General features: G+C 27.0%; 1 protein-coding gene across 5 annotated transcripts in view; it reads right to left on the reverse strand.

The window, feature by feature from the left end:
- LOC122503616 (CUGBP Elav-like family member 2) overlaps positions 1-19,744 on the reverse strand; it is a 261,334-nt gene extending 241,590 nt beyond the window's left edge. For all 5 annotated transcript variants that reach the window (XR_006301763.1, XM_043614235.1, XM_043614233.1 and 2 more), the window contains exons 1-2: positions 19,532-19,744; positions 16,747-16,890 (exon numbers count right to left, since the gene is read on the reverse strand). Coding sequence is in view for 4 of the 5 variants with exons in the window: in XM_043614235.1 (XP_043470170.1) it covers positions 16,747-16,856 (110 nt within the window). In the remaining variant the exon portion in view is untranslated. The remainder of the gene's footprint in view (positions 1-16,746; positions 16,891-19,531) is intronic.
- Positions 19,745-20,001: the final 257 nt, after the last annotated feature.

Raw genomic sequence — 20,001 nt, forward strand, 5'->3', positions numbered from 1 at the left:
AATTATTAATAAAAATAATTAAAGCAAAAATGGAAAATTAACTATATTAATCTCCGTATTCTTTCATTCACTCAATCAAATTATCAGTAAGAAATAATTAAAAGTGGAAAATTTAATAATTTCCCATTTTTGATTTAATTACAATTAAAAAATGGAAAATTATTAATAAAAGTAATTAAAATAAAAATAAAAAATTTAACGATTTTCTGTTTCGATTTAATTGCAATTAAAAAATGGAAAATTTAATAGTTTTCCAATTACAATTAAAAAATGGAAAATTACAAATAAAAATAATTAAAATAAAAATAGAAAATTTAATAATTTTCCATTTTCGATTTAATTGCAATTAAAAAATGGTCAATTCAATAATTTTCCATTTTCGTTTTCATTACAATTAAAAAATGGAAAACTATTAATAAAAGTAATTAAAATATAAATGGAAAATTTAATAATTTTCCATTTTCGACTTACTTACAATTACAAAATGTAAAATTATCAATCAAAATTATTATTAATAAAAGTAATTAAAATTAAAATGGAAAATTTAATAATTTTTCATTTTCCATTTAATTGCAATTAAAAAATGGAAAATTTAATAATTTTCCATTTTTTATTTAATTAAAATTAAAAAATGGAAAATCATTAATAAAAGTAATTAAAATAAAAATAGAAAATTTAATAATTTTCTATTTTCGATTTAATTGCAATTAAAAAATGGAAAATTATTAATAAAAGTAATAAAAATACAAATAGAAAATTTAATAATTTTCCATTTTCGATTTAATTGCAATTAAAAAATGGAAAATTTAATATTTTTCCATTTTCGATTTAATTGCAATTAAAAAATGGAAAATTATTAATAAAATTATTTTTTTATAAAAGTAATTAAAATACAAATGGAAAATTTATAAATTTTCCATTATTCGATTTAATTACAATTAGGTACAAAATTTAAAATTATTAATAAAAATAATTATTAATAAAAGTAATTAAAATAAAAATGGAAAATTTAATAATTTTATATTGTTGTTTTAATTAAAATTAAAAATTGGATAATTAGTAATAATAGTTATTAAAATAAAAATGGAAAATTATCAGTAAACAATATTTAAAAACGGAAAATTTAATAATTTTCCATTTTCGATTTAATTACAATTAAAAAATGGAAAATCATTAGTAAAAGTAATTATTAATTAAAGTAATTAAAATAAAAATGGAAAATTAACAGTAAAAAATAATAATAAATATGGAAAATTTAATAATTTTCTATTATTATTTTAATTACAATTAAAAATTGGAAAATTATTAACAAAAAGTAATTAAAATAAAAATGGAAAATTATCAGTAAAAAATAATAAAAAATGGAAAATTTAATAATTTTCCATTTTCATTTTAATTACAATTAAAAATTAAAAAAATTTTAATAAAAATAATAAAAACAAAAATGAAAAATCATTAACAAATGTAATTTGGTGATTATTGTGTAAGTGTGATTATCTATACGATCCCTCCCCCCCCTCCCCATTGAAGCATAGACGACATATCCTGCGTCCTTTCACACAAGCAAGAAGGGAAAGGGAAGCTTTTCAGCGTCGCGACGATATCCTTCGGTATATAAGGTTTGACCGTTCATTATAGTGAGGTCCTCGAAGCAAAAGTGGATGTCATTGCTGGGGATGATCCGACACTCGCATTGCCAAGAGAGAGAGGAAATCAAAAGAGCCGTGGTTGGAGGGGAGGGGAGAAGGGGTGAAGTTAGGGGGAAAGGGAAGGGTTGAAAGGCGAAGTATCCGCCACTCGAGTAATCGAGCACACGAATACTACTCTTGCAACAGTTCCCTTTCCTCTTTAGAATCTAGCAGTTCATTGTCCGACTGACGACATACGTCCTTGAGATTTTGGTTATCAAAGTAACCCCCCCCCCTCCAACACCACCCACTGATTCATTGCATTCACTATTATTCGTATCTCTCTCTCTCTTGCTCGCTCTCTCACTGTCATTAGAATCAAGGCTTCTCTTTAGTGAGACTCTGCCTTTAATCACTCAAGTGAATTTTAATCAAGATGCAAAATGGAATATCAAAGATTGCGATGAAAAAAAATGATTTTAATCTGGTGAAATATTAAAAGAATGGTGGGTGTGTGTGTAAGGTGTTTAATTTGGGAATTTTTGTTGAGGGGTTCGTTTCTCGTCAAAGTGATTATTTGGGTAAATATTTTTTCTTTTTGGCTTTGTTTTGTATTTATTACTTGAAATTTTTATTTTTAATTCGGATGTTTCAGAAAAATATAATATCTGTAATCTACTTTCTACTTTCTACTTTTCTACTTTCTTCCTTTCCTCTTTTCTACTTTTCTATTTTTGTTCTTTTCTACTTTTTTCCAATCTATTTTTCAACTTTTCTACTTTGTATTTTCTACTTTGTTCTTTTCTACTTTAATTTTTCTACTTTGTTCTTTTCTCCTTTATTCCTTTCTATTTTTTATTCTCATTTTTCTACTTTGTTCTTTTCTACTTTATTCCTTTCTATTTTTCTACTTTGTTCTTTCTACTTTGTTCTTTTCTACTTTATTCCATTCTATTTTTTATTTTGATTTTTCCACTTTGTTCTTTTCTACTTTATTCCTTTCTATTTTTCTACTTTATTCTTTCTACTTTGTTCTTTTCTACTTTATTCCATTCTATTTTTTATTTTGATTTTTCCACTTTGTTCTTTTCTACTTTATTCCTTTCTATTTTTCTACTTTATTCTTTCTACTTTGTTCTTTTCTACTTTATTCCTTTCTATTTTTCTACTTTATTCTTTCTACTTTGTTCTTTTCTACTTTATTCCTTTCTATTTGTCTACTTTATTCTTTTCTACTTTATTCCTTTCTATTTATCTACTTTGTTCTTTTCTACTTTATTCCTTTCTATTTATTCACTTTGTTACTTTTTTGACGTTCTATAACTTTATTTTTGACTTCTCCACTTTCTATTCTACAATTCTCTACTTTGTTCCTTTCTATTTTCTACTTTTTTAACATTCGACTTTTTATAACTTAATTTTTTTCCTACTTTCTACTTTTTCTACTTTATTTGTATCTACCATCGACTTTCCACTTTTCTACTCTACTTTTTTTACTACTTTTCTACTCTGAATTTTTCTAGTTTACTCTTTTTCTACTTTGTTCTTTTCTACCTTATTCCTTTATATTTTTCTACTTTTTGACGTTCTACAACTTTATTTTTAACTTCTCCAATTTCTACTCTACAATAGTAAAAAAAGTAGAAAATAGAATGAAGGAAAGTAGAGATACGTTCCCTGATTCTATTTTCTACTTTTTTACTATTCGACTTTCTATAACTATTTTTCTATTTTCTACTTTTCTACTCTATTTAAATCTACCATCGACTTTCCACTTTTCTACTTTACTTTTCTGTATTTTTGACTCTGTATTTTTCTATTTTACTCTTTTCTATTTTTTTTCTACTTTATTCCTCCCTACTTTCTACGTTTCTACTTTGATATTTACTGTGTGTACTTTATTCCTTTCCACTTTTCTAGTTTTCTTTTTTGTTCTTCTCTACACTATTCCTTTCTAATCTTCTACATTTCTACTTTTTGTCATACTAATAACTTTATTTTTTACTTCTACACTTTCTGCTTTTACAATTTTCTACTTTAATTCTTTTTATTATCTACTATTTTACAAATTTTGACTTTCTATAACTCTAATTTTCTCTACTTTCTATTTTTCATTTTAAAAATTGAAATTCTCGTCACATCAATTTATTTTCTTTTTCACAAAAGAAACAATTTAGAAAAAAATTCTTTTATAGTCCGATTGGTAAATCCAGAGAAGACCTTGAAATGTAATCAAAAAAAAATTTCGAAAAAGAATTGAAATTGTACGTTTTAGGACAGTTTTAATAACGAGAAATTTTACGGCCGAATGTTAATGGTGGGGGGGGGGTGACCGAACCAACAGCGTTTATTAATAATTCCCTTAAAACTACAATTCTCCATGAAGATTAAAAATTCAAAAAAAGTATTTTCTACATTTTTTAAATAGAAATAAATTTTTCGTCTGTTATCAATCAAAAAATAAAAATTTAATTAAAACAATTTTTCAATTTTGTTAATAATTTCAGAGCAGAAATTTGATGCAGTAATAAAAAAGAACTTTCTACTTTTTAACTTTATTCTTTTCTACTTTTTACTTTACTTTTGGTAAAAAGTGTAGCAGAAAAGTGGAAAGTAAAACTCTTTTCTACTTTATTCAATTCTAAATTTCTAGTTTTCTTCTTTTTTTTCTTCTACTTTATTCCTCTCTACTTTTTCACTTTTTCACTTTATTCGACTTTCAACTTTTCTACATTAATTTTTAATACTTTTCGACACTCTATTTTACTATTTTACTCTTTTTTTGCTTTCCATTTTCTTTCTTTATTTTCTACTTTATACTTTCCACTTCTCCGATTTTCTAGTTTTCTAATTGTTCTTTTCTACTTTATTTTTTTCGACTTAAGAACTTTTAGACTTTCCGTAAATTAATTTATGTCTACTTTTCACTTTTCAACATTATTCTTTTCTACTTTCCACTATACTACTCTACTTTTTACTAAAAGTAAAGTAGAAAAGAAAAAAAAACAATTAATTCTTTTCTACTTTTTATTTTCCACTTTAAAACTCAAATTTTCACTAAAAGTAAAGTAGAAAAGAAAAAAGATCTTTATTCTTTTCTACTTTCTACTTCCCACTTTACTACTCTACTTTTTATAAAAAGTAAAGTAGAAAAGAAAAAAAACAATTTGTTCTATTCTACTTCTCATTTTCCACTTTACTACTCTACTTTTAACTAAAAATAAACTAGAAAGTAGAAAAGAAAAAAAAAGTTTAGTTTTTTCTACTTTTTACTTTACACTCTACTTCTTTACTTTTTACTGAAACTAAAGTAAAAAGTAAAAAAAAATAAAGTTAAAAAGTAGAAAGTAGACATAAATAAATTTATTCACAATTTAATATAGTACAAAAGTAGAAGTTAGAAAATAGAAATAAAAATGAAAAAATAGACTAGAAAAGTGTAAAGTAGAAAAAGGAGAAAGTAGAAAATTGTAAAAGTCGAAAAGAATAAAGTAGAATTATCCGAATATTATAATTAATTCCAACACATTCTGTCCGATGTGACAAAAAAAAAAAAGAATTTGCCACTGAAGAGACTATTTTTTTTCTCTCTCCCTCTCTTGATTCTCTATTGTCCCTCATTTCGAATAATCATTTGTAGAAAAAAAAACCAGCGACTTTTTTTTTGTAATTACGTGATTTTTTCTCTCGTTAAAAAAAAGGGCTGATCAGAGGTATAATGTTTTAGCCTACAGGAGAAACGAATCAAACTGCAAATTTCTAGTCAGCGAAATTTTCGTTCCAATTACGAATTCGTAATTTAATGTCCTCGGGCGTATGATTATCGATTTTTTCAACCCTTTTTTTTAGTCAAAAAATCTAAATGAATTGACAAGTGGATTTTTTAATTCTCGATTTTTCCTCTCTCTCTCTCTCTCTCTCTCTCTCTCTCTCGCTTTTCTCTCATTTTTCTCTTCACTTCCTTCCTCTTTTGCTTCTATTTTATCGTAACCTCGTCTTCCTTTTGCCTTTCACTTTCCCTCCCTCACAGAGCAATTAGTTTTGAAATGAATTTCTCCCTCCCCCCCTTCCCCCTTCGCCCTCTGAAACCATCACAATTAGCAGAATCTTTAAGCCGGATCATTTGCAAGCTCCAATTTGCTGGTGGGGTTGATTTGGCAAACGACTGAGCAGGAAAAATGAGCAGACTGAAGAAATAAGTGATGGCTTGAAAAGGGCTCGAGAGAGAGAAAGAGAGACCTCAGGTCAAATGACGACGAGAGCGCTGTACAGTAATTTAATATCAAGTTTGCTGAATTGACGTTTATAATCCCTTTTTTCACCCTATTAGAGAGAATTGTGGTCAAAAATTTTTCTCTAATTGGAGAGGGAAAAAAAAGTATATACACAAAAAGGGGACCACAGTTTGTTAGGGGGAAAAAGTTTGCTGAAACAAGTGATGTCGAAATAATAACAGGGAAAATGAGAATAATTTGATTTTTAATAATTCTAAATTATTTCATTTATTATTGTAGAATTATTTTTTAAATATTCAAATTTTTTGAAAAAATAACTATTTAATTGTATTCTAGGGGAAAAATTGAGAAGAAAAGTCTCTTGGCAGAATGTTCTAGAGACAAATGCCTTCGAGTTATTCAATTTTTAAATCCGCGCCAATCAGAAGCTGGATTTCTATTTATAACAAGGCCTGTGATTGGCGCGGATTTAAAAACCTTCTAATTCGGAGACTATTCATTCAATTGCAATGGGCCAAGAGACTTTTTTTCTTAATTTTGCCCCTGGTTTTCAATTCCACCGGAAGTAAATCTAAAGGAGAGGGGATAACTCACATTTACGAAAAATGTTAATTATTTTCCAACGTGGGGAAAAAAGTAATTTTTAGATTAAATTCTAGTGTAAAAATTAAGGAGAAAAGTCTCTTGACAGAATGTTCTAGAAGAAAATGCCTTTGAGTTATTTCGATTTTTAATCCGCGCCAATCAGAGAGCGACGATCTATTAATAACTCGACCTCTGATTGGCGCGGATTTCAAAAACCTCTAATTCGAACACTTTTAATTTAATTGCAATGCGCCAAGAAACTTTTTTTTTTCTCAATTTTGCCCCTGGTTTTGAAAACCAGTGTCAAAATTTGAAACCTACCGGAACTAAATTGAAAAGAGTGGGGATGACTCATCGTTCGGAAAATGTTAATTATTTTCGAAACTCAAGGATAAATAATAACTATTGGATTGTATTCTGGTCGAAAGATTGAGAAGAAAAGTCTCTTGGAAGAATTTTCTAGAGGCAAATCCCTTCCAGATATTTAATTTTTAAACCCGCACCAATCAGAAGCTGGGTTTCTATTTATAACACGGCCAGTGATTGGCGCGGAATTAAAATTGCTCTAATTCGGACAGTTTTCGTTCAATCGCAATGGGCCAACAAGCTTTTTTTCCCAATTTTGCCCCTGGTTTTGAAAACCAGTGGCAAAATTTTAAATCTACCGGAAGTAAATCGAAAAGAGTGGGGATGACTCACTGTGGAAAAAATGTTAATTATTTTCCAAACCAGGGGAAAAAATTAACTTTTGGATTGTCTTCTAGGGGAAAAATTGAAAAGAAAAGTCTCTTGGCAGAAGTTTCTAGAGACAATTTTCTTCGAGTTATTCAATTTCCAAATCCGCGCCAATCAGAAGCTGGGTTTCTATTTATAACACGGCCTGTGATTGGCGCGGATTTAAAATTCCTCTAACTCGGACAGTTTTCATTCAATTGCAATGGACCAAGAGACTTTTTTTTCTTAATTTTACCTATGGTTTTCAATTCTACCGGAAGTAAACCGAAAGGAGTGGAGATAACTCACCTTTACGAAAAATGTTAATTATTTTCCAAACGTGAGAAGAAAAATAACTATTGGATTGTATTCTAGGCGAAAAATTGAGAAGAAAAGTCTCTTGTTGAAAGTTTCTACAGTCAATTGCCTTCAAGTTATTCAATTTCTAAACCCGCGCCAATCAGAAGCTGTGTTTCTATTTATAACACCGCTTGTGATTGGCGCGGAATTAAAAACCTTCTAATTCGGACAGTTTTCATTCAATTGCATTGCGACAAGAGACTTTTTTTCTCCATTTCGTTTCTAGTTTTCAATTCCCCAGGAAATAAACAGAAAGAAAAATCCCAATTGTAATAAAAAATGATTTAATTCCCTTTCCTCCTAGTGTATAGCACATAAATAACAAGAGTAGTGGATAAAAATTATTTCTCGAAAATTTCTGCCAAATTTTTCCTTATATAATGTCATTTTCCTTTCATAGTGACTTTTTTTTCTCTCTTTCTCTTTTATTTTTGCGGCTCTTTTTAGAGATGAAAGAGAAAAAGCTTTGGACCTTTTTCTGGGTGTCATTTGGCAGTAGATATCTACGTGTCCTCGTTATGAAACGTTTTTCTTGTCTTTTTCCTGGCTTTAGAACATACTTGGATGCCGTTGAAACTTCAGCATGGCAATAGGGGTTTTTAGGGAGGGGGGTGAGGAAAAAAGAAGTGGGGGAAAATGTTTGCTACAGATGATGAGAGAACTAAAAAAGAGATGAGAGTTTACAAAAAAAAGAAAAAAAAAAATTTTGTATGCAACTCGCATATCAACGGACACTACACGTGACCAAGTCAGTCAGTTGAGGGTTTAGAACACGTGCGAAAGGGGTGCAAAAAAAATAGTAGGGAATGGGGAGTGGAAGGGAAAAGGGGAAATGTTGAAGGGAGGTAGGACAGTGAAGAGAGAGAGTGAGTTAGAAGAGGGAAAGTTTTCGTTTGGAAGAAGAGCGGAAACAACCTCCCCTCTTCTCGACTACTAAAATCAATATGTTCAACATTCCCCCGCAACACGATAACGCATATCACGCGAAAACATCTCTATCGAAATCTCTATTCTTGATTCAAAATCACGTTTTTAATATATCAAGGAAATATCGAAGTTTGAAACCTTGGAGCATTTTATCAAAATTTTTTTTCATAAAATTGTTCTAGAAATAATTTTCAAGCGTAAAGAAAAGTTTTTCCATTTTTCTAAAAATCCTGACGTGTTAGTCAGTTTTAGAATTTGAAATCGTTGTCAGTGGACAAAAATACATTGAAAACGACTACCATATCTAAAAAAGTCAAAAAAAAATTTTCGGGCGCTTTACCCCCACTTTTTTCAAAATTTGGAAAATTTTTAGTCTTCTGTATTAGTACTAGAATTTTATCAATACGGTAGAGACTTTTTACTTAGTTTTCCGTCTAGTTTCATCTCCAATTAACAAACATGAACTATACATTTTTTTTATTAACTGTTTTTATCAATATTTTCCTGTTAGTACTGAATATTTCGTTCAAAAAAGAAAATAAACTGTAAATTTATATTCTGTGGGTAAAAATAAACGAAAAAGTCTCTTGCAACGTGTTTCCAAACACAATTCCCTTCGAGTTATTTCGATTTTAAATCCGCACCAATCAGAGAGCGTCCACCTAGCAACAACTCAGCCTCTGATTGGCGCGGATTTAAAAAGCATCTAACTCGAACAATTTTCGTCGTAGAAAAAAGTTTCTAGAGACTTTTTTGTTCACTTTTCACCACAGATTGCGAGTATAAAAAAGTTTTCCGCATAAAATTAAAAATATTTGTTGAAAAAAATTTTTCTCGTTAGAAATGTTTTTTTTTAGAAAAGAAAACGATCTTAATGCCTTGTTAGGTGGTGGCGGTGTAAAAAATAACAGTTGGGTTAAAAAATTGAAAGTGTTTTGTGTCTCAAGGGGCTTTACATGACGCTATATAGTGTATTGTGTCTCTGTATACATTTGTTGGAAGCTAAAGCTCCTATGCTAATCCGCAAAGATGACCCCAATGAACTACCAAACATAGTTTCACGAGCCTTTCAGCTTTCGCTTTGACGTTAGGAAGAGGCAACTTACGCTTGAAGTACACTCTCCTCTATACTACCTGTGGTCGTGCTTTACTCTCTCTTTCTCTCTCCTTGTTAAGCAACCTCATCGTTTTCTTGTGGTGGCCTTCTATGTCATCCTTATGTCACGATCTTGCCATAAACCCCAGTCTCAATCGCGAGAAGGACAGAAATCTTGGTCAGCAACTTGAATTACAAACCACTGACATTTTTTTTTTTTTGAAAAAGTCGGTTTTTAGAAAGAAATTGAAAAAAAAAATTTAATCCGGTTAGTAAGTCTAGAGAAGATCTTGAAATGAAATCAAAAAGAAATTTCGAAAAAGGATTAAAATTGTTCGTTTTAGGACAGTTTTAATAACGAGAAATTCTATGGCCGAATGTTAATGGTGGGGTTGACCGAACTAACAGCGTTTATTAAAAATTCCATTAAAACTACAATTTTCCATGAAAATTAAAATTTCAAATGAGAATTTTCTTTATTTTTCATTTGGAAATTGAAATTCTCGTCTCATCAACTATTTTCTTTTTCAAAATAGAAACAATTTAGAAAAAAATTATTTTAGTCAGATTGGTAAATCTAGAGAAGACTTTGAAATGAAATCAAAAAGAAATTTCGAAAAAGGATTGAAATTGTTCCTTTCAGGACAATTTTAATAAAAAGGAATATTATAGCCGAATGTTAATAGTGGGGATAACCGAACCAAAACCGTTTATTAAAAATCCCCTTAAAACTACAATTCTCCATGAAAATGAAAAAATAAAAAAAAGAATTTTCTCCATTTTTCAATTAGAAATTAATTTCCCGTCTCTCATCAACTTTTCCCATGCGGATTTTAATTTTATTTTCTCATTATAATAATAATTAATATTCATAACGCGTCGTTAAGCGGAAATATTATAATTTTACTCGACTTGAGAATAATTTGTATTCATGGTGCTATTGTATAATGCTGAAATCAGCTGTTTAGAAATGTGTTTCACAAAATCTTTGCTCTCACTAAATTTGTAATATGGAAAATTTGCGCCACTCGCTTGTGTGTGTGTGTGTTGTTGGTAAGTGTCGTTTTCAAGGAAGTTACTTTAAATCGAGGGTTGAAATTTTAGGCTCGCTTTAGGAGAAAATGAGACGCAATTTAAAATCTTTCTCGGTTATTATCATTATCATCATCGTCATAGACATGGCACCAAAAAAAAACATTATCGTTAAAAGAGATCACACTCAACGATTATGGGAAACCACTTGCAAACTTTTCGCTGACTTTTACATTTTGCAATAGAATTTTAGTTCATTGTTTCGATAAGAAAGAATCTATTTATAAAATTTATGGAAATGGTCAATTTTTCTTTTTTTTTCAAAGAGAAAAAAAATTATTTGGTAAGAAAAATTTCTTTTTTTACCAATATTTTTAAGTGGATTTCAAAAAATTTTTTTCCTTATAATTTGTGGTGAAAAATGGACAAAAAAAGTCTCTAGAAACTTTTTTCTACGACGAAAATTATTCGAGTTATGCGCTTTTTAAGCTATGCAAAAATAACAACAGCCGCGGCTGTTATTTATTTGTTAAAAAATTATTTTTAGAAATGAAAATAGAAAAATCGTCTTTGACAACAAAGGGAAAAATAATGGACGAAATTTAAAGTTGAAAAAGTTGAAAAGGAGGAAAAAAGTAAAAAAAGCAATTAAAAATTATTTATTTATGTCAAATTGAACTCGTTGGAAAAAAAGAACAAAAAAGTTATTTGAAATTTCTCTCTAGGACAAATAGTATTCGAGTTATGATAATTTTTATATCTTGAATAGAACAAAAATCCGCGGCCCACTGTTTCTTGGCGTTTATTAAAATCGTTCTAAAATCCACAATTTTAGTCGTAGAGAAAAATTGTTCAAGGCACTTTTATTCAATTTTTGACAAGAAATACGATTCTGTAATCAAAAACTAAAATTTACCACTTTGATAGATTTTAAACCCATTTATACACTTTTCTTTCTCTTATTTTTACATTTTGTAGAAAAAAAAAATTATTATTTTTGATAAATAAAATTTTTATCGTAATTATTATTATTGATATTATTATTATTACTATCATTATTTCAAATATCAAGATTCTGAATTTCTATGGAGAATTACATCAAGTGAGATGACGAGCGACTTTCATATTCGGTTTGTGAGTGTATAGGTGGGTGTATGTCGAGAAATGCAAACGGTTATCGGAGTATAATTCAATTACCGAATCTTCACGGTGTCTGGAGCGCCATTGTCCCGGCTTTCCCTTTTACCGGGTGCTGATTCGTTATCGCCCTCCGGGAGACACAATGGTGTTAAACAGGAGATAACCAAACTGATAACTACCAGCGCTGTTGGAACCGCAACTTCGTTAACGTTTGCAAAGCTCCAACGAACCAGAGAGGTTTGTCACTGACGAAAATCAAAAAATACACTCCTACCCCCCACCACCACCCTCCCTCTTTTCCTGCAGATCACTGCATTTTTTTTCAAAATCAAAATAATAATTTATTTTTCAAAAAAAATTTAATTTCTTAAGAAAAATTCATACTTGAGCAAAAAAAAATATAAAAGTAAATAAATAAAAAGTATTTTTGGAAAAAAATTATTAGGGTGCTTTCATAATTTGATTACTGTTGTTTTATTGTAGAAAGACCATTAGTCTTAGGGTGTTTACACAACTGAAATTTTTTCGAGTATTTTGATAATTTGATTTTTGTATTGTATATTTATGACGTACAATTTTACCTACTTTTCTATTGTAGAAAGACCATTAGTCTTAGGGTGCTGCCACATTTGAAATAAAAATGTAGTATCTTAGGAAATTTTTTTACTTTTTGTGTTTTTTATAAGATTGAATATTTCTATTGTAATTTTTTGCCTTTTTTCTATTGAAGAAAGACCATTAGTCTTAGGGTGCTTACACAATTATTATTTTTTTCGGGTATTTTGATAATATTTAATTTTTGTATTGTCATAAACCCAGAAAAATAACAGTTGTGTAAGTACACTAAGATTAATGGTCATTCTACAATAAAACAACAATAATCAAACTATGAAAGCACCCTAAATATTTTTTTTTTCTAAAAATACTTTTTATTTATTTACTTCTGTATTTTTTGATAAGGTTCAAATTTTTCTTGTTTTTTTTGGAGAAATAAATTATTTTAATTTTGCAATTTTACCTATTTTGTCTATTGTAGAAAGGCTATTAGTCTCAGGGAGCTGATACATTTAGAGTAAAAGTTTACTACCTTAGGAAATTTTTTTACTTTTTGTGTTTTTTTTTAATTGAATATTTCTATTGTAATTTGTTTACCTTTTTTCTATTGTAGAAAGATCATTTCTCTTAGGGTGCTTACACAACGGTTACTTTTTTGGGCATTTTTATAATTTGATTTTTATATTGTATAATGTTATGATATTGTGGACAAACCATAACTCTAAAGGTGCTTCCACAATTAAATTATTATTTCTTCTACTACTACTACCATGACTCTTAAATTGCTCCCACAATTAAATTATATTACCCTTTGAAGTATTGTAACACTTGAAATAATATTGTGCTACTGTAGAAAAACCATAAATCTAAGGGTGCTTCCACAATTGAAGTAATATTACTGGCATTATTCTAAAAATAATAGTACTTTTTGGAGTGTTCTAACCTTAAGGACTATGATATCCTATTGTAGGTAAACTATTACTCTAAGGGTGCTTTCCCAATTATTGTCACATTATTTTTCTATTAAAGCTTCATTACTGTTAACATGCTTCCAAAACAGAAATAATATTTCTAAAAATGATATACTTTCTAAAAGTATCCCCTTTTTAAGGTGCTTTAACAATTAAATCAAGAACCATTATTAATTATTAACCAATATATTAATCTAAGGGTGCTTTCATACTGGAAGTAATTTTAATTAATTTTAATTAATCTTAGGGTAATTCTACAATTAACGGACCAATAGGTCCAAAAACCCACAAAAGGGTACTTCCACAATCGGAGTAATACCTAAGTGAATTAGGATGCTTTCACAATTGGAGTAATATTAATCAAAAAGTGGATTTACTTTCCAGGGTGCTTTCACAATCGAACATTGTACTGTTGTCGAAGTAAAATAACTTATAGGGTGCTTTCACAATCGGCAATTTTACACTTGGCATTACTTTTTAAGGTACTTTCACAATCGAACATTGTACTATTGTCAAAGTACCAGAACTTGTAGGGTGCTGCCACAAACGGTAATTCCACAAGTGGAATTACATTATAGGGTGCTTTCACAATCAAACATTGAACTATTTTCAAAGAACCGTAACTCGTAGGGTGCTTCCACAATCGGCAATGGCACAAGTGGCATTACTTTTTAAGGTGCTTTCACAATCGAATTAATACTGAACTACTATATTTACGCCATTTCTACAATAAAACAGGAAAAATAGAATAAAAAAAGAGTATACAGAGAAAATGAAGTATAAAATAAAGTAAATAGTGAGAAATAAAGAAAAATAGAGTTAAAAAAAGATAATAAATAGAAAAAAAATGTCTTTCTTTCTGATAAATAAAGAGTAGATAAACGTTTAATGTAGAAGAAGAAGAAAAAGATTATACACGCAAAGGGTGGACAAACTCAGCTTGTGGTTAAAGAGAGAGAGAGAGAGAGAGTGAGAGGGAGTGATAGAAAAGGGAGGGGTGAGAGAGTGGGGTTGACTGCCGGAAGTCGAGGAAGAAAAAGAGGAACCGGAAGCAAGGTCCACGTGACCCGACGTGCTCATTGGCTGGAATGCAGATACCACCTTTTCTCCTCTCCCTCCCCCCTATGCCTTTACTCTACTTCTTCATCCTCTCATTCGCCTCTCTCACACTCTCTTCCACCTATCCCATACAAACCAACCTATAACCAACCACGACGACGATTTTATCCCATGACTCCCGGCAACCCACTCGACACAATACACTATTTCACGTTTCAAACTCAGTGTGAGATAAGGCTATGATCGAAATAGAAGAGACAACGAAATAATATCAGTTTGAAATGCAAAATTTCAAACTATTTACCATTATACATTGAAACAGGGCAAGAGAGAGAAAAAGAACCAAAAAGAATGAAAATAAATATTCAAAAATTTATTTCTATATTATTATTATTATTATTATTATTATTAATTAATAATAATTATACTAAAGTAAAATAATTTTTGAATAAACTACAATAAATTAAGGGTATTTCCACAATTGGATTAATGGTTTACTGCTGTACAAGTGCTATTAAATTTTTTTTCTAAATTGAATTGATGTTTTCATTGTATATTATGATATTATTGTAGAAGCACCATTAATTTTAAGGTATACTCATAAATGAATTTACTATTGTATTATATTTAGGGTGCATTCACAATTGGAGCAATAATACTGGCATAATTTTAAAAGTAATAATATTTTTCTCTTGTTAAAAAACCAATTCTTTTTTATGGTATTTCTACAATTCAAGTACTATTATAAAAATTTTTTTGAATAATTTATTAATTAATGCTGTATTATTATGATATTATAATTAAAAAATTTTCTCGTTTGTTATATGTAGTATTGTATAAAAATTTAATTTTTTTTTAATGTTTAATTATATTAAGGTGTATTCATAACTCGCCTTACTATTCTACGAATATGATTACATTTAGGGTGTATTCACAATTGGAGTGTTGTGAAAATACCATTATCTTTAAGTTGTTTCTACAACTCAAGTATTATTTTATAAATTAATATTATTATAAAAAAAATCTATATTAATAATTTTTTTATAATTTGTAAATTAATATTATATAATTATTATATTATTATAATTAATTTTTTCTTATTTATTAGATTTTATATTATATAAAAATTTATTTTTTTATTTTTATTAATAGTCAGGTGTATTCGTAACTAGCACTACTATTGTAAGGGAACTATTATATTTAGGGTGTATTCACAATTGGAGTGTTATTATTCTCCTGTGAAAATATTACTATTGTTAAGCTGTTTCTACAATTTAAATACTAATCAATTAATTATTAGAAAAATATTAATATTATTGTTATTGTTATTATTATTATTAATATTGTTTTTTGTTCTTAAAATTACTATTTTTATTATTCTTTTTATTATTATTAATATTATTATAGTTAATTATTGTTACAAATGAAATGAAATGAAATTTTGGTTATTGTTTTATAGCAAAATAATAATAAAATTTTTTTTTAAAAAAAAGCAAATATTGTTTTTATTTTAATTATAATTTTAAAAAAATTATTATAAATTATATAAATAAATAATATTTAAGAAAACCATTATGGATACCGTTTGTATAATAAATGAAAGTAATATATAAAATGAAAAAAAAAATTGAAAGCAAAAAATAAAGATATATACGACTTCTTTGAAGCGAAACAAAGATCGATCTCGTAAATTCTCAGTAGAATATGAAAAAAGCAAAAGGGAAAACAAAATCAACAAAACTAGAAAAAATTGAAATAAAACAAAAAAATTTTAATTTTCTAAAGAAAAAATAATTTATTAATAATGGTTTATAGTATTTTTTCAAATAAGTCAAAAAAAATTTATTGTAAAATAAAAAGTTAAATAATTTTATAAACAAAATAAATGAAGAAAATAATAATTATTAAAAAATTATAATAAATTTCATGATAATTTAATTTTTTTGCAATTATTATTTACTTTTTTCTTTCTGATTCTGTTTTTTTAAAACAATAAAATTAAAAATTATTTATATTTTTAAAGAATTAAATAAAATATTTTAAAAAGGGTTAATTACTATTATTATTACAAGGAAAAAATAAAGAAAATTGCTATTAAAAATTATAATAAAATATTAAGAATAACAATGATTAATTATTAATTAATTTATTTGCATATTGAAATAATAATTAAAAATAATTATTATTAAAAATATTCATTGTATAAAATAATAATGATATTAATAATAATAATAATAATAATAAATAATTAAAAATAATAATAATAATGGTAATAAATATTATGAACAACAATAATTAATTATTAATTTATTTATTTGTTTATTAAAATAATTATTATTAATAAAAAATCATTACCTATTATTACAAAAATTTATTAGTAGAAATTCATTAAAATAATTATACAAAAAAAAAAGTATAAAAAAAATGATTGAAATAAAAATTACCTTGCAGTTTGATTCAGCAAATCAAAAGAAATATTATTGTTGACATCGACGTCCATGGCATAACCATATTCGCTTTTTAGCGATCTTATGTACTTTTCGGGAAACACCATTTTTTCTCACTTTCTTTTTTTTCTCACTGTTTCACTAAAAAAAAAACATAAAAAAATTTTTTTTTTCAAATCAATTTTTATTTTTTTTTATCGTTAGACAAATTCAAGTATTATTTATTTATTATTTTGAATTTTTTCAATTAATAATTATAGAAAATTTATTAATTACCCCCCTCCCCTCCCACTAACCACCTGGAATAAAAAAATTTTATTTCTTTTTTTAGAAAAATTTATTAATTAACCCCCCTCTCACAATTATTATCGAAATTATTATTTACTCTCCCCCTCTCTACATTAAAAGAAAAAAAAATTTTTCATATATAGTATATACCATTCAAAAATTAATTTACTAAATAGAAAATAGTTAACTACCACCTTCCCTTTCTTTTCCTATAGAAAATAAATACAAGTGATATTTTTATTTTTTATTAAAATAATTTACTAATTACTCTCTTTCACTCTCAAAAATAAAAAAGTAGGAAACAATATTTTACATTTCTTTTGAAATAATTTACTAATTAGCAAAAATTTATTAATTACTCTCCCCCCCTCTACTTTTTTGTCCACATTAAAGAAAACTGAAAAAATGATATTTTTAATTTTTACAAGAATTATTTTGAATTTTTAGCAAAATAATTTACAAATTAATTTTAACGCAAGTTAAAAATAACAGATAAATATTTATTTGTTTTTAATTATCCCCCCCCCCTCCCCGTAACAATTAAAAAACCAAACACAATTTTTCTTTTGAGTTACTTACTCCCCCCTCGTAACAATCAAAAAACAAAAAAAATTTTTTTCTTTTCTATTTATTATCCCCCCTTCCTTGCAACAATAAAAAAACAAAAAAATATTTTTTTCTTTTATAATAATTCTCACCCTTTTCCCCCTCTCAATAATTAAAAAAGAAAAAAGAATTTTAATTTTTTACAAATTAGCAAAATTTATTAATTACTGTGTCCTCCCCCTCCCTTTTTCTCGTTTACGATAAAAATGCAAAAAAGGTTATTTTTAAATATTTAAAAATAATTTATACTAATTAGCAAAATTTATGAATGACTTTTTCATCCCCCCCCCCCTCCTCCTCCTCCTCCCTCTTCTGTTCACAATTAAAAAACAAAAAATTATATTTTTAATTTCTTTCAAAATTATTTATTATACTAATGGAAATTTTTTAATTACTCCCTTCCACCTCAACTTTAAGATTAAAAAAATGCAAAAAAGAATGAAATTTTTAATTTTTATTAAAATAATTTTTATTACTCTAATCTTTTAATTACTCTAATTACCCCTTTAATTTAAAAGAAGCAAAAAAAAAAAAAATATTTCACATTTTTTTTAAAATTTTGATAATTAGAAAAATGATAATTACCCCCTTCCCCTCCTGAATAACAAAAATAAATAAAATAAATAAAAAGTGATATTTTTTAATTTAAAATAATTTACTTATTACCGTTTTAACCCCCTCCCCCCTCCCAAAAAGGAAGAAAAAATATTTTACATTTCTTTCGAAATAATTTACTAATTAGCAAAAATATTTTAATTACCCTCCCCCTCCCTAATTTTTCGTCGACTTTAAAAAAAATTAGAAATGATAATTTTAATTTTTGGGAAAATATTTTATTAATTACCCTTCTGCCCCCTCCATCACGTAACAATTAAAAAAGGAAAAAATAAATGAATTAGTTCTTTAAAAATAATTTAATAAGCAAAATTTTTTAATTACGAAACCCTCCTCCCCTCCCTCTCTCTATTGTTGATAATAAAGAAACAAAAAATAATAATTCAAATTTATTTGAAAATAATTTATTTATTATCCTCTCCCCCCCCCCCCTCCTACAATAAAAAAAGCAAGAAAAAATATTTTAAATTTCTTTCGAAAAGATTTACTAATTAGCAAAAATAATTTTAATTATCCCCACCCCCCTCCTATTTTTTTCGTTTACGTTAAAAAAAAAGTAAAAATACTGTTGCTAATTTTTATCAAAATAAGTTAGTAATTACCCTTTCCACCCCCTCGTAACAATTAAAAAAGGAAAATTTCAGTTCTTTAAAAATAATTTACAAATTAGTAAAATTTTTAAATTACTATATCCCCCCCCCCCCGCCTACCTGTTTACAAAAAAAATTGAAAAATTATTTTTCACAGTTTCTTTGAAATAATTTATTAATTAGGAAAAATTTATTAATTTCCCTCCCTCCCCTCCCTGCTTTTTAGTCCATATTGAAAAAATACAAAAAATTACATTTTGAATTTTTATTAAAATAATTTACAAATTACCCTCATTATTTCTTTTCTACAATAAAAAAGCAAAAAAAATAAATATTCATTATTCTTTGCAAAAGAAAACTCCCCCCCCACTTCTCTTTCTAATCACTACAATCAAAAAAGCAAAAAATTATAGTTTTAATTTTTTTTTTTTGAAAATAATTTATTAATTACTAGAGTTTTTCTCTCGTTCAGAATAAAAAAAAGGATATTTTTAATTTTTTTCTCAAAATAATTTTTCTAAACTTGAATTAATTTAATGTAAAAAAATTTTTTTTAAAATAATTTTATATTTTTTCCTATTATTTTGTTAACTAGGGCAAAAATTGTTTTCAAAAAATAAATAAAAAAAGAACTGCTATTAAGAAAGAAAAAAAATAATAATTGTCCAATTTTTTTTACGCACCAGTAAATTTTTTTCGATGAAAAAAAAAGAGCAAAGTGAATATCACGGAATTATATTCGCGATTAAGAAAAGAAAAGCACTAATTACACGATTGAAGTGATGATAAATAATAATTTCTATTTGAAAAGGGCTTTTTGAAAAGATAAATTTTTAAATAGTTTGTGAATTTTGAACGATACGCAACGATCGAGAGTTCACGCGACACTGAGGGGATAAAATTGAAAAAAGGGAGAAGGGGAGAGAGAGTGATTGAGAGAGAGAAAGAGATTAAGAGAGAGAAAAAAAAATGTATGAGAATATTGAAATAAGGTATATAATGAAATTCTGAGAATTTAGCTCAACTCGATTTCAAACTTGTACTAAACCGCAAAATCAAAACAAATCCTTGGTAAGGTCATACATATACAGCAATGAATACAAAACTCTTAATTTGAAAAAGGAAAGAAAAAAAAAAATTTTTATCTCTCCCT

The sequence above is a fragment of the Leptopilina heterotoma genome, unplaced genomic scaffold (assembly GCF_015476425.1).
Source record: "Leptopilina heterotoma isolate Lh14 unplaced genomic scaffold, ASM1547642v1 Lhet_265, whole genome shotgun sequence".
In the NCBI taxonomy this organism is placed as follows: Eukaryota; Metazoa; Arthropoda; class Insecta; order Hymenoptera; family Figitidae; genus Leptopilina; species Leptopilina heterotoma.